This window comes from Scyliorhinus torazame, chromosome 11 (assembly GCF_047496885.1).
Source record: "Scyliorhinus torazame isolate Kashiwa2021f chromosome 11, sScyTor2.1, whole genome shotgun sequence".
In the NCBI taxonomy this organism is placed as follows: Eukaryota; Metazoa; Chordata; class Chondrichthyes; order Carcharhiniformes; family Scyliorhinidae; genus Scyliorhinus; species Scyliorhinus torazame.
In genome coordinates, this window is record NC_092717.1 from 180,615,129 (window position 1) to 180,630,391 (window position 15,263).

General features: G+C 45.3%; 1 protein-coding gene across 2 annotated transcripts in view; it reads left to right on the forward strand.

Moving 5' to 3' along the window:
* Nucleotides 1-15,263, forward strand: part of tmem71 (transmembrane protein 71) — a 114,111-nt gene that overhangs the window by 87,413 nt on the left and 11,435 nt on the right. For both annotated transcript variants that reach the window (XM_072468111.1, XM_072468110.1), the window contains one exon: nt 4,865-4,890. In XM_072468111.1, the coding sequence (XP_072324212.1) occupies nt 4,865-4,890 (26 nt within the window). The remainder of the gene's footprint in view (nt 1-4,864; nt 4,891-15,263) is intronic.

The window sequence follows — 15,263 nt, forward strand, 5'->3', positions numbered from 1 at the left end:
AAACCTGTAAACTCCACATAGGCAGTCACCTCGGAATCAAACCCAGGTCCCTGGTGCTGTGAGGGAGCAGTGCACCTCGAACGTATTTGTACATTAGTTTTCCAATTTTATATGCCATCCCGCTATGTAGTTTCTTTTATAGTCTTAATATCGATGCCAATCCTCTTGTTTAACCTTTACATATGTTTCAAACACTTGCATTCCTGCACATAACCAATGCCCACCTTCCCTTTCATCAGACAGACCACAAATACTAATATATATGACCCGCTAATTTCTCATCCTTCATCCCTTGTGATCATTCCAAGACCTTGTTTCCAAGGTCTCGTCTCTGTTTCTCACCTCTGGCACCTTTTGTCGATAATGATCGATCTCACAGTTGGGGCCCACCATTTGCTGTCCTGCTTCCTGTTTCAGAATATGAACACTTGGACGGCATGGTGGCCCAGTGGTTACCACTGCTGCTTCATGGTGCTGAAGTCGTGGGTTCGATCCAGCTCAGTGTTTGTGTGGAGTTTGCACATTCTCCCCGTGTTTGAGTAAGTCTAACCCCCATAACCCCCAAAGATGTGCAGGCTAGGTGGGTTGGCTGCGCTAAATTGCCCCTTAATTGGGGAAATAAAAGAACTGAGGACTCTAAATTTAAAAAAATAAGAAGGTGAACTCTCAGCTCTTCATGTCTCTTTTGTTTCTTCAGTATCTCTGTTACTTGGCCACATTTCCCAGCAGGCTTAGTGTCCACTTTACTTTGCCATATTTCCTAGCAGGCTTTGGGACACAGCAAGGTTCGGGCGAATCAGGCGGTCTCAGTAAAAGTGTAGATATGTGGTTGAAAGCTCATTTTGTGGTCCGATATGAAACGGAGGCTGAAAACAGTGTAATTCTACTTATGACAGTTATCAGAGAGAGTGATAGAACATAGAACATAGAACAATACAGCGCAGTACAGGCCCTTCGGCCCACGATGTTGCACCGAAACAAAAGCCATCTAACCTACACTATGCCATTATCATCCATATGTTTATCCAATAAACTTTTAAATGCCCCCAATGTTGGCGAGTTCACTACTGTAGCAGGTAGGGCATTCCACGGCCTCACTACTCTCTGCGTAAAGAACCTACCTCTGACCTCTGTCCTATATCTATTACCCCTCAGTTTAAAGTTATGTCCCCTCGTGCCAGCCATATCCATCCGCGGGAGAAGGCTCTCACTGTCCACCCTATCCAACCCCCTGATCATTTTGTATGCCTCTATTAAGTCTCCTCTTAACCTTCTTCTCTCCAACGAAAACAACCTCAAATCCGTCAGCCTTTCCTCATAAGATTTTCCCTCCATACCAGGCAACATCCTGGTAAATCTCCTCTGCACCCGCTCCAAAGCCTCCACGTCCTTCCTATAATGCGGTGACCAGAACTGTACGCAATACTCCAAATGCGGCCGGACCAGAGTTCTGTACAGCTGCAACATGACCTCCCGACTCCGGAACTCAATCCCTCTACCAATAAAGGCCAACACTCCATAGGCCTTCTTCACAACCCTATCAACCTGGGTGGCAACTTTCAGGGATCTATGTACATGGACACCTAGATCCCTATGCTCAGCCACACTTTCAAGAACTTTACCATTAGCCAAATATTCCGCATTCCTGTTATTCCTTCCAAAGTGAATCACCTCACACTTCTCTACATTAAACTCCATTTGCCACCTCTCAGCCCAGCTCTGCAGCTTATCTATATCCCTCTGTAACCTGCTACATCCTTCCACACTATCGGCAACACCACCGACTTTAGTATCGTCTGCAAATTTACTCACCCACCCTTCTGCGCCTTCCTCTAGGTCATTGATAAAAATGACAAACAGCAACGGCCCCAGAACAGATCCTTGTGGTACTCCACTTGTGACTGTACTCCATTCTGAACATTTCCCATCAACCACCACCCTCTGTCTTCTTTCAGCTAGCCAATTTCTGATCCACATCTCTAAATCACCCTCAATCCCCAGCCTCCGTATTTTTTGCAATAGCCTACCGTGGGGAACCTTATCAAACGCTTTGCTGAAATCCATATACACCACATCAACTGCTCTACCCTCGTCTACCTGTTCAGTCACCTTCTCAAAGAACTCAATAAGGTTTGTGAGGCATGACCTACCCTTCACAAAGCCATGCTGACTATCCCTGATCATATTATTCCTATCTAGATGATTATAAATCTTGTCCCTTATAATCCCCTCCAAGACTTTACCCACTACAGACGTGAGGCTCACCGGTCTATAGTTGCCGGGGTTGTCTCTGCTCCCCTTTTTGAACAAAGGGACCACATTTGCTGTCCTCCAGTCCTCTGGCACTATTCCTGTAGCCAATGATGACATAAAAATCAAAGCCAAAGGTCCAGCAATCTCTTCCCTGGCCTCCCATAGAATCCTAGGATAAATCCCATCAGGTCCCGGGGACTTATCTATTTTCAGCCTGTCCAGAATTGCCAACACCTCTTCCCTACGTACCTCAATGCCATCTATTCTATTAGCCTGGGGCTCAGCATTCTCCTCCACAACATTATCTTTTTCCTGAGTGAATACTGACGAAAAATATTCATTTAGTATCTCGCCTATCTCTTCAGACTCCACACACAATTTCCCATCCCTGTCCTTGACTGGTCCTACTCTTTCCCTAGTCATTCGCTTATTCCTGACATACCTATAGAAAGCTTTTGGGTTTTCCTTGATCCTTCCTGCCAAATACTTCTCATGTCCCCTCCTTGCTCGTCTTAGCTCTCTCTTTAGATCCTTCCTCGCTACCTTGTAACTATCCATCGCCCCAACCGAAACTTCACACTTCATCTTCACATAGGCCTCCTTCTTCCTCTTAACAAGAGATTCCACTTCCTTGGTAAACCACGGTTCCCTCGCTCGACGCCTTCCTCCCTGTCTGACCGGTACATACTTATCAAGAACACGCAGTAGCTGATCCTTGAACAAGCCCCACTTATCCAGTGTGCCCAACACTTGCAGCCTACTTCTCCACCTTATCCCCCCCAAGTCACGTCTAATGGCATCATAATTGCCCTTCCCCCAGCTATAACTCTTGCCCTGCGGTGTATACTTATCCCTTTCCATCATTAACGTAAACGTCACCGAATTGTGGTCACTGTCCCCAAAGTGCTCTCCTACCTCCAAATCCAACACCTGGCCTGGTTCATTACCCAAAACCAAATCCAACGTGGCCTCGCCTCTTGTTGGCCTGTCAACATATTGTTTCAGGAAACCCTCCTGCACACACTGTACAAAAAACGACCCATCTATTGTACTCGAACTATATATTTTCCAGTCAATATTTGGAAAGTTAAAGTCTCCCATAATAACTACCCTGTTACTTTCGCTCATATCCAGAATCATCTTCGCCATCCTTTCCTCTACATCCCTAGAACTATTAGGAGGCCTATAAAAAACTCCCAACAGGGTGACCTCTCCTTTCCTGTTTCTAACTTCAGCCAATACTACCTCGGAAGAAGAGTCCCCATCTAGCATCCTCTCCGCCACCGTAATACTGCTCTTGACTAGCAGCGCCACACCTCCCCCTCTTTTGCCTCCTTCTCTGAGCTTACTAAAACACCTAAACCCCGGAACCTGCAACATCCATTCCTGTCCCTGCTCTATCCATGTCTCCGAAATGGCCACAACATCGAAGTCCCAGGTACCAACCCACGCTGCCAGTTCCCCTACCTTGTTTCGTATACTCCTGGCATTGAAGTAGACACACTTCAAACCACCTACCTGAACGCTGGCCCCCTCCTGCGACGTCAAATCTGTGCTCCTGACCTCTATACTCTCATTCTCCCTTACCCTAAAACTACAATCCAGGTTCCCATGCCCCTGCTGCATTAGTTTAAACCCCCCCAAAGAGCACTAACAAATCTCCCCCCCAGGATATTTGTGCCCCTCAGGTTCAGATGTAGACCATCCTGTCTGTAGAGGTCCCACCTTCCCCAGAAAGAGCCCCAGTTATCCAAAAATCTGAAACCCTCCCGCCTGCACCATCCCTGTAGCCACGTGTTTAAATGCTCTCTCTCCCTGGATGGAAATGATGAAGGACTGAACAAAATGGACTCAGTGTACCCGATATGATAATTGGAGGAAATTTCTGCTCCTGCAGTACTGGATGTCAGGCAAGCAGTCTGATAGTTTAACAACAATGGAGGAGTGGAGATGAGGTGGAGCTGGGTGTCGACAGCGTACCTGTGGAAGCTGATGTATTTTTGGATGGTGTTGCTGAAACACAGCATGTAGGTTCAAATAAAAGGAGGCCAAGGATAAATCATCCAGGGGGGGCGGGGGGGGGGGGGGGGGGGGGGGGGTGATGATCCCTGAGGTAACGGCGTGGGAGTGGGAAGAGAAGGCATTGATAGGTAGCAATGGAACTTGCCAACTGCAATCCTTTTTTAAAAAATATTTAGACTACCCAATTAAGGGGCAATTTAACGTGTCCAATCCACCTACCCTGTACAATTTGGGTTGTGGGGGCGAAACCCACGCAAACACGGGGAGAATGTGCAAACTCCACACGGACAGTGACCCAGGACCGAGATCGAACCTGGAACCTCGGCGCCGCGAGGCAGCAATGCTAACCACTGCGCCACCGTGCTGCCCCTGGTGAGTGCAATCCTACTCAGCTGAACAGTGCAGAGACACTGGAGCAGCAAGGAGTGATCAACTGCACCAAAGGCTGTAGACAGGTCACGAAAGATGAGGAGGTATAGTTCACATTTCTCACAGTCACACTGAATTCACTTTTGGCATGAAAGTAAGGTGCTATTTTAATTGTCATTTTAGATTGTAATTGAACTAACCTATTTTTTTTTCTTCAAAGGAAATCACCTCGAAAAAAAGACAGAGGTAAGTATTTTAACAGGATTGTTAAAAAATCCAGGCAAACGCTGAGTGTAAACGTGTAGCTAAAAACATAATTCTTGCTTCAATACTGTTTTCACAGCACCTGACTGTCATAGTGAATGAGTATAAGAGGAAAATGTAGTTTCCTTTTGGTGATGTTTAGTAATGTAGAGATATTCCAAGATTAAGGAAGACCCCCAAAAAGTTGCTGTGCCATCGTGGACAATTCCACCAAAACTCTGTGAGCTGTGCAGGGCAGGGGAAAAAAACACCTTGGGGATGTGGGAAAATGGGTGTTACAGCATCAGCCACCTGCATTCACTGCGAAGAAGATGTTGTAGTTCTTTGCAGCCTTCAACACGTCATCGATGAAGACGAACATCTTGCCAAGGTCAAACCCACACCTCCACTACTTGCCTTCAAACAACCGCGCAACCTCAAACAAACCATTGTTTGCAGAAAACTATCCAACCTTCAGAACAGTGACCACGACACCACACAACCACAGGCAGGCAACGTGCCTCAATGACTACCGACCAGTGGCCCTGACTTCAGTCGTAATGAAGTGCTTCGAGAGGTTGATCATGAAGTGCATCACCTCCATACTCCCAGAACGCCTTGATCCACTGCAATTCGCATACCGCAGCAACCGGTCCACATCAGACACCATTTCCCTGGCCCGACACTCATCCCTAGAGCATCTCGAAAACAAGGACTCCTACATTAGACTCCTATTTAATGACTACAGCCCCGCCTTCAACACCATAATCTCAGCCAAGCTCATATCAAAGCTCCAAAACCTAGGACTTGGCTCCCCACTCTGCAACTGGATCCTCGATTTTCTGACCAACAGACCACAATCAGTAAGAATGAACAACAACACCTCCTCCACAATAGTCCTCAACACCGGCGCCCCGCAAGGCTGCGTACTTAGCCCCCTACTCTACTCCCTGTACACACACGACTACGTGGCAAAACTTGGTTCCAACTCCATCTGCAAGTTTGCTGACGATACGACCATACTGGGCCGGATCTCGAACAACGATGAGTCCGAATACAGGAGGGAGATAGAGAACCTAGTGGAGTGGTGTAGCGACAACAATCTCTCCCTCAATGCCAGCAAAACTAAAGAGCTGGTAATTGACTTCAGGAAGCAAAGTACTGTACACACCCCTGTCAACATCAACGGGGTCGAGGTGGAGATGGTTAGCAGTTTCAACTTCCTAGGGGTGCACATCTCCAAAAATCTGTCCTGGTCCAACCACGTCGACGCTACCACCAAGAAAGCACAACAGCGCCTATACTTCCTCAGGAAACTAAGGAAATTCGGCATGTCCACATTGACTCTTACCAACTTTTACAGATGCACCATAGAAAGCATCCTATCAGGCTGCTCGGCCCAGGACCGCAAGAAACTTCAGAGAGTCGTGAACACCGCCCAGTCCATCACACAAACCTGCCTCCCATCCATTGACTCCATCTACACCTCCCGCTGCCTGGGGAAAGCAGGCAGTATAATCAAAGATCCCTCCCACCCGGCTTACTCACTCTTCCAACTTCTTCCATCGGGCAGGAGATGCAGAAGTCTGAAAACACGCATGAACAGACTCAAAAACAGCTTCTTCCCCACTGTCACCAGACTCCTAAATGACCCTCTTATGGACTGATTTCATTAACACTACACCCTGTATGCTTCATCCGATGCCAGTGCTTATGTAGTTACATTGTATATGGTGTTGCCCTATTATGTATTTTCTTTTATTCCCTTTTCTTCTCATGTACTTAATGACCTGTTGAGCTGCTCGCAGAAAAATACTTTTCACTGTACCTCGGTACACGTGACAATAAACAAATCCAATCCAATCCAATCCAAACCCTGCCATGGCAATCTCTGCAAGACATGCCAGATCATCGACATGGGTACCACCATTACACGTGAGAACACAACCCACCAGGTACACGGTACATACTCGTGCGACTCGGCCAACATTGTCTACCTCATACGCTGCAGAAAAGGATGTCCCGAAGCGTGGTACATTGGCGAGACCATGCAGACGCTGCGATAAAGGAAGAACGGACATCGTGCAACAATTGCCAGGCAGGAATGTTCCCTTCCAGTCGGGGAACACTTTAGAAGTCAAGGACATTCAGCCTCTGATCTTCGGGTAAGCGTTCTCCAAGGCGGCCTTCAGGACACGCGACAATGCAGAATCGCCGAGCAGAAACGTATAGCCAAGTTCTGCACACATGAATACGGCCTCAACCGGGACCTTGGATTCATGTCACATTACATTCACCTCCCACCATCTGACCTGGGCTTCAAAATCCTACCAACTGTCCTGGCTTGAGACAATTCACACCTCTTTAACCTGCTCCATCTGGACCCGTAAAGACTTAATTACCTGCAATGACTCACATTCGAAGTATCGTCTTGCATTTTTGACTTTGAATATTTATTTGTTTCTGGAACCTACCTCTTCATTCACCTGAGGAAGGAGCAGTGCTCCGAAAGCTAGTGATTCGAAACAGACCTGTTGGACTTTAACCTGGTGTTGTAAGACTTCTTACTGTGCTCACCCCAGTTCAATGCCAGCATCTCCACTAGATAAATCATTACATTTCTATCCCTCTTCAGGTCCGTGGAGGGGCCATATGGACTCTAACATTAACTCTGTTTCTCTCTCCAGTGGAGGACTTACTTTGTGGGTCCCCGCGCTCACCTTCATTTCTGTGCCCCCCAATGATATCACGCCCTTTTTCCCCAATGATGTCACACCTCTCCCCAATGATGTCACACCCCTCCCCAATGATGTCACACCCCTCCCAACCCTGCCCACCCCTCGCCCCACAGAATGCAATGGCGCAAACCACAAAAATACAAAAGTTGATCATTGCTGAACTGCTTCAGTGCTTTTTAACTTGTAAAAACACGTCTTCCAGTTTTGCCCTCTTGCAGTTTTGCCCTCTTCAAGTTTTGCCCCACTCTCTAGCTTTGGTCCCCTCTCCAGCTTTGCACCCCTCTCCAGTTTTGACCCCCTGTAAAATTTCACCTTGACTGGTGCCTCTCTCACTCATAGTCCCCTCAATGACTTTGGATCAGTGTTTTCCCGCTCTAAGGAGACACAGCCGATCAGAGTCTGATGTCGCTCTGCATTGCCTGCTGATACGTCCATTGAGTCTATCAGCAAATTCAGAGTTACCAGGCTGTGATTGGAGTTCAAGAACAGCCCACAGACACCGGCCAGCACAGAGTTGTCCCATTGGCCGGGGCATGGTGGGCGGGATTCTCCGTTTTAGCGGCAGAGTGTTGATGCTGTCGTAAACGGCGGAGCATTTTATGACGGTGTCATCTGGCCGTTAGGAGCAGCGATCCCCAACCCGCAGGGGGCCAGCATGGCGCTGGAGCGCTTCACGCAGCTCCAGCTGCCGATGCGGGCCCCAGCACAGCCGGCGCGGTCCGCGCATGGGCACCACGGCCGGTGCGGGTCTGCGCATGACCGTGGGTTACTGTCTCTGCGCCGGTCCCCACACAACATGGCGGAGACCTACAGGGGCCCGGCGCGGAGGAACATAGGCCCCCCGGAATTAGCCCGCCCGCCGATCGGTAGCCCCCGATCACAAGCTTGACCATCGTGGAGGGACCCCCTCCCCCCCGGGTCGGACCCCCCTCCCCCCCACCACCAGGATGGACCCCACAGCCAGAACGCCGAGGCCCGCCGGGTAAGACCACACGCGAACGACGCCGGCGGGACTCGGCAGGTACACGGTCCGTCGAGCACGGAGAATTGCCGGGGCAGCCACGTTCAGCCCCCGGAGAATCGGCGGCCTGGCGCGGAGCGGCGTGGCGGGATTGTTGCCCCCCGGCGATTCTCCGACCTGACGCGGGATTGGAGAATCCCGCCTGGTGTGTTTCATTGTAAGTCTGCCTCCGTCCCTCTCCACAGATGCAGCCAGACTTGCTGAATTTATCCATCATTTTGTGTTTTTATTTCAGATTTCCAGCATCCGCAGTACTTTGCTTTTCTTTGAGAATGATTTGTTTGGTCAAGTTTTTGTTTTTACTGCAGCTTAATCACTTCAAATATCTATCAAAAATGTACCTTATTCAAATCAAACAAATCAGACAACTTCAGTGCCACAAGCTTTGCTTTCTTCTATAAATTACTGACAGCGAAGCGTCAGTCTATCGATTGGATTGGCTTAACGAACTTAAAGACAGTGAGGGGTGAGAATATTGTGGTTGCTTTTCAGGTGTGGTATTTTAGTTTAATTGGGGAGTGTGCTGTGGACAATGGGTCTTTCAGAGGCTGAGGAGTTTTTGGGGGTGGACACGGTAACACGCAATACCTTACGGACAGAGACTAAAAGCAGACTGTTAGATTCGGCAAAAGCATTGCAGTTAACATTGCCTGGCAAAATGCGAAAAGATGAGATACTTACCGCGATAGCTGAGCATTTAAATTTGCCTGAGATACATTCTGACTCATTAGAAATGGTAACGCTCCAGTTGCAGATTAAGCAATTTGAACATGAAAAAGAATTAAAGCAGTTTGAATATGCAATGAGAGAAAAAGAAAAGGAGAGAGAAGATTGAAACAAAGAAAGAGATCGAGACAGAGAGGGAAAAGAAAAGGAGAAGAAAGAAACAAAGAAAGAGATAGAGAGGAAAGGGAACAAGAGAGAGTTTGAACTTCATAAAATGGCTATGAAACATGAAATTCAGTTAAAATTGGTAAACGCAAAGGGAAACATACAGTTGGATGAGATTGATGAGAATAGTGAGACAGAGCATCATTGTCGAAGACGTGGTGGGGATCTATTTAAATGTGCCCAAGCATTGCCAAAGTTTGACAAGAAGGAGGTAGAAGCCTTTTTCATTTCATTTGAGAAGGTAGCTAAACAAATGAAATGGCCGCAGGACATGTGGGTATTACTGAGTCAAACAAAGCTGGTAGGTAAAGCTAGTGAAGTGGTTGCATCACTATCGGAGGAGGTATCTGAAACGTATGAGGAGGTGAAAAAATCCATCTTAGGTGCATATGAGCCAGTGCCTGAAGCTTACAGACAAAGGTTTAGAAATTTAAGGAAAGAATTTGGTCAAACATACATGGAGTTCGAAAGGCTCAAACAGAGTAATTTTGATAGGTGGATAAGGGCTTTGAAAATAGACCAAACGTATAAAGCTCTCAGAGAAATTATACTTTTGAAGGAGTTTAAAAATTCAATTCCTGATGTAGTGAGAACTCATGTGGAAGAGCAGAGGGTTAAAACTGTGAGATTAGCAGCAGAAATGACAGATGATTATGAATTAGTTCATAAATCAAGGCTTGGTTTCCGACATCAGTTTCAGCCGGTGAGGGATAGAAACTGGGGACATGAGAAACACTCAAGTGGTAAAGGTAAAGGTGATCTGATGGGAGATAATAAAGAGAGTGTACCTCAGATTAAAAAAGAAATCTAGGAGGGTGGAAGAGAATTGAAAAGTTTCACATGTTTTCACTGCAATAAACTAGGCCATGTAAAGTCACAGTGTTGGTGGTTGAAGAAAAGCGCTGGGAAGGCTGATGTGGTAAAACAGGATAAGGCAGTGGGGTTTGTTAGAGTGGTAAAGGAAGGCCCAAGGGAAGCGAAGGAGGTGCAAACGATTGTGCAGCCTGTTCAAGAAGTAATTGATAAGAAGGTGCCAGATGTCTTTAAAGAATTTACTTGTGTGGGTGAAGTTTACTCATGTGTATCAGGAGGAGCAGGTAAAGAAGTCACAATTTTAAGAGATACAGGAGCTAGTCAATCTTTAATGGGAAGAGATGTGGAATTATGTAGTTTGGGAAGAATGGTGCCAGAAAAGGTGGTAATATGTGGAATTCAGGGTGAGAGGTGTAGCGTTCCATTATATAAGGAAAGGTTGGAAAGTCCAGTGAAGAGTGGTGAAGTGGTAGTAGGAGTAATAGAGAAACTATCTTGTCCAGGAATACAGTTTATCTTGGGTAATGATATAGCTGGATCGCGGATATTTTTAGTTCTGGAAAATTGGTGGAGTTACAACAGAAAGATGTAGAAATAAAACGGATATATCAGAAAGCATATACGGAAGAGGAATCTGAGAGTATACCAGAGTGTTATTAGCGTAAAAGTGATGTCTTGATGAGAAAATGGAGACCTGTACATATGCAGGCGAATGAAAAGTGGGCAGAAGTTCATCAAGTAGTATTGCAGGTAGGGTATAGAAAGGAGGTATTGCGAGTGGCACATGAGGTACCAGTGGGAGGTCATTTGGGGATAAGGAAAACTCAAAGCTAAAATCCAGAAACATTTTTATTGGCCTGGACTGCATAAAGATGAAGTTAAATTTTGTCAATCATGTCAGACATGTCAAGTGATAGGGAAACCTCATGCAGTGATAAAACCAGCGCCCTTAATACCCATTCCAGCATTTGAGGAACCTTTTACAAGGGTCCTAATTGATTGTGTAGGACCACTTCCTAAAACAAAAAGTGGGAATCAATATCTTTTGACTATAATCGATGTGTCTATTAGGTTTTCAGAGGCCATTCTAGTACGTAATATTACAGCTAAAAAGATTGTGAAGGAGTTCCTTAAATTCTTTACTAGATATGGATTACCCATAGAAATTCAATCGGATCAAGGATCAAATTTTACCTTGAGGTTATTCAAAGAAGTTATGGATAACTTAGGAATAAAACAATTTAAATCAACTGTGTACGATCCAGAATCACAGGGAGCGTTAGAAAGGTGGCATCAGACATTAAAGACAATGTTGAGGGCTTATTGTCAAGATTATCCAGAGGATTGGGATAAAGAAATTCCATTCGCACTGTTTGCAATTAGGGATGCTCCTAATGAGTCAACCAAATTTAGTCCTTTTGAACTAATTTTTGGTCATGAGGTAAGAGGACCACTTAAATTGATTAAAGAAAAATTGGTGGGTAAGAAATCGGACGTTGCACCATTGGATTACGTGTCAAATTTTAGGGAACGATTAAATAGAGCAGGTGAATTGGCTAGACAACATTTGAAAGTTGCACAAAATGTGATGAAACGGGCAGCGGACAAGAAATCCAAAGTTCGTAGTTTTGCCAGTGGAGATAAAGTTTTAGTGTTGTTAGGTGAGCCTTTAAAAGCAAGGTTTTGTGGACTGTATCAGATTGAAAGGAAATTAAGTGAGGTGAATTATGTGGTAAAAACACCAGATGAAGGAAGACTCCGGTACCGAGTGTGTCATGTGAATATGCTTAAAAGGTATTTTGAAAGAGAAGGGGAGAAAAAGGAGGTTTTAATGATTCTAACTCAAAGTGACGAACCAAATCCAGATGAATGTGAATTTGACATACCTCAAATTAAATTGGAAAATGAGGATGTTCTTAAAAATTGGGATGAATTGTTAAGTTACCTTCCAGAGGAAAAACAAACTGACCTGAAAGAGTTATTGATATCACATGGGCAAGCTTGTAGAGATAAATTGGGAAGTACTAAAATGGCTATACATGATGAAGATGTGGGAAATGCTGTTCCTATCAAACAACATCCATATAGACTTAATCCTTTAAAATTGGCACAGGTTAACAGAGATTGAGAGTATGCTTTAAAATGGCATAATTGAAGTGGGTTGCGGCCAATGGAGCTCACCCATAGTGATGGTACCTAAACCAGACGGTACCCAACGGTTGTGTGTGGACTATAGAAAGGTGAATGCAGTTACAAGAACGGACTCTTATCCTATCCCACGTTTGGAGTATTGCACTGAGAAAGTGGGACAATCCGCTTTTATTTCCAAATTGTATTTACTTAAAGGTTACTGGCAGGTACCTTTATCCGAAAGGGTGAAGGAGATTTCAGCTTTTGTGACTCCAGATGGTATATACCAATTCAAAGTTATGCCATTTGGCATGAAAAACGCCCCAGCCACATTTCAACGGTTAACTAATACGGTTGTTTCAGGATTACCCAATTGTGCGGTATACATCGACGATCTGGTAGTTTTCAGCCAGACATGGAAAGAACATTTAAAGCATCTTATGGAGTTATTCGATCGACTTCAGGAGGCAGGTTTAGTGATAAACTTAGCCAAAAGTGAATTTGGAAAAGCCCAGGTCACTTTCCTTGGCCATAATCGGACAGGGTCGATTGGACTCACGGGATGTGAAAACGAAAGTTATTGGGGAGTTTCCGATACCCTCGACACAATGGGAAATAATTCAAATTCTTTGCATGAGTGGATTTGATCGAACATTTATGCGCAAGTTTTTAGCATGATTGCTCCACTGATGGACTTGCTGAAGAAGCGTAAAAAAATTTCAATGGACAGCGGAGTTTCAACATGCATTTGACTGCCTGAAAGCTGTGGTAACCGATGTTCCTGTATTGGAGAATTGCAAGGGACTCTGTGATCAGATTGAACTGAAGTATCTAACTTTAAAGAGAAATGCAGAGGCGTAGAGAGATGGATGGATCGTGCAGAGACTTTCTTGTTCAATGAGACTGTCAATCGAGAAGTATTTCGGCTGGAGGAAGAAGAACGGGAAAAAAAAGAATGGACTATATTATTATACCTGTTTGCGTGTGTTGTTTTCTTTGAACCGGTAAAGTGTTTTTACTGCGTGCATTTCTTAATTGATGGTGCAAAGGTGAAAAATGAAACCATCTTGAAGTTGATGGTTTATTTTTTTTTCTTGGCGGGAGGTGTCATGTGAGAGTACCTTTAAGAAATGGATGTTTAAGCAATGTACATTTGAGAAATGGAGCTGATCATATTACTGAAGTGATGTCAGAGGGTGGGGGGAGCTGAGCTCACTTCTGCTTTTTGAGTTTCATTTTGAGAACGCAGCTGGGAGTGTCTGTGTGTTTTGCTGTGAGCTGCAGGAAGAAACACCAAGCTGGTCTGTTGATTTCTGCAATTCAAAGACTATAAATATATTGAATGTAACCTAATGCGCTCCTATTTTTGAAGGTTTGAAGTCTTTTAGATGTTTAAAGGAACAATTTGAAGGATTATTTCGTGTTGTAATCTTTTGGGGTTATCTTTGAAGTAATGGGTGTTAAGATATTCAATGTTTGTTTTGAAAGGTTAGCTTGAGTTCATAGAATAAACATTGTTTTGTTTTAAAAACCACTTGTCCATTTCTGCTGGAGAGTACGCCGTGTGCTTCCAACACCACAATCTATTAAAAGTTGTGGGTCGGTTGAACTCCATGAAACACTTTGGGGTTCTGTAAACCCGGACCCAATACAGAAGCCACGTGTTACGAAGCAATGTTTTGTGAAAGTGAACTTAGGATGATGTATACTGCTAGTTAATGACAGAAACTTTGTTTGAACATACTTGCGGATTTCTCCCAATCCTCCATCATACCTCCAACAGGACAGCGAAGGAAATTCAGGGAAAATGGCAAAGGGGGTTTGGGGGCTTTTTTGCTGATGTTACAAAGGACAATTGGGAAAATTTCAGTGAAAATCTGCCATTCTCTGAAATTGGTTCTCATAGTGCCTGTATTTTTAGTGCAAAATGGACACTGTTGGGTCTTGTACAGCAGGCAGCGTGTGGACTCTCATCCCACACTAAGGAACAACATATAGGGTTACGGTGAGAAGGCTGGGGAAATGGCACCAGACCTATTTAGTTTACCTTTGTTAATTCATTTTTACTGGATGTGGGCATTGTTCGTTAGGCCAGCATTTATCGCCCATCCCTAGTTGCCCTTCAGAAGGTGGTGGTGAGTTGCCTTTTTGAACCGCTGCAGTCCTTGAAGTGTAGGTACACCCACTGTGCTATTAGGGAGGGCGTTCCAGGATTTTGACTCAGCGACAGTGAAAGAACGGCGATATATTTCCAAGTCAGGGTGGTCAGTGACTTGGAGGGGAACCTCCAGGTGGTGGGGTTCCCAGATATCTGCTGCTCTTATCCTTCTAGATAGTAGTGGTTGTTGGTTTGGAAGTTGCTGCGTAAGAAATCTTGGCGCGTTCCTGCAGTGCGTCTTGTAAATGGTACACACGGCTGCCACTGTTAATCGGTAGTGAGGGATTGCATGTTTGTGGAAGGGGTTGCAATCAAGCGGGCTGCTTTGCCTTGGATGGTGTCGAGCTGCATTCATTCAGGCAAGTGGAGAGTATTCCACCACACTCCTGCCTTGGCCTTGTCGGTGGCGGACAGGCTTTAGGGGTGAGGAGGTGAGTTACTCACCACAGGATTCCTAGCCTTTGACCTGCTCTGATAGTGACAATATTATTGTGGCTAGTCCAGTTCAGTTTCTGATCAATGGTAATCCCCAGAATGTTGATTGTGGTGATTCAGCGATGGTAATGCCATTGAATGTCAAGGGGCGATAGTTAGAACCTCTCTAGTAGGAGATCGTCATTGCCTG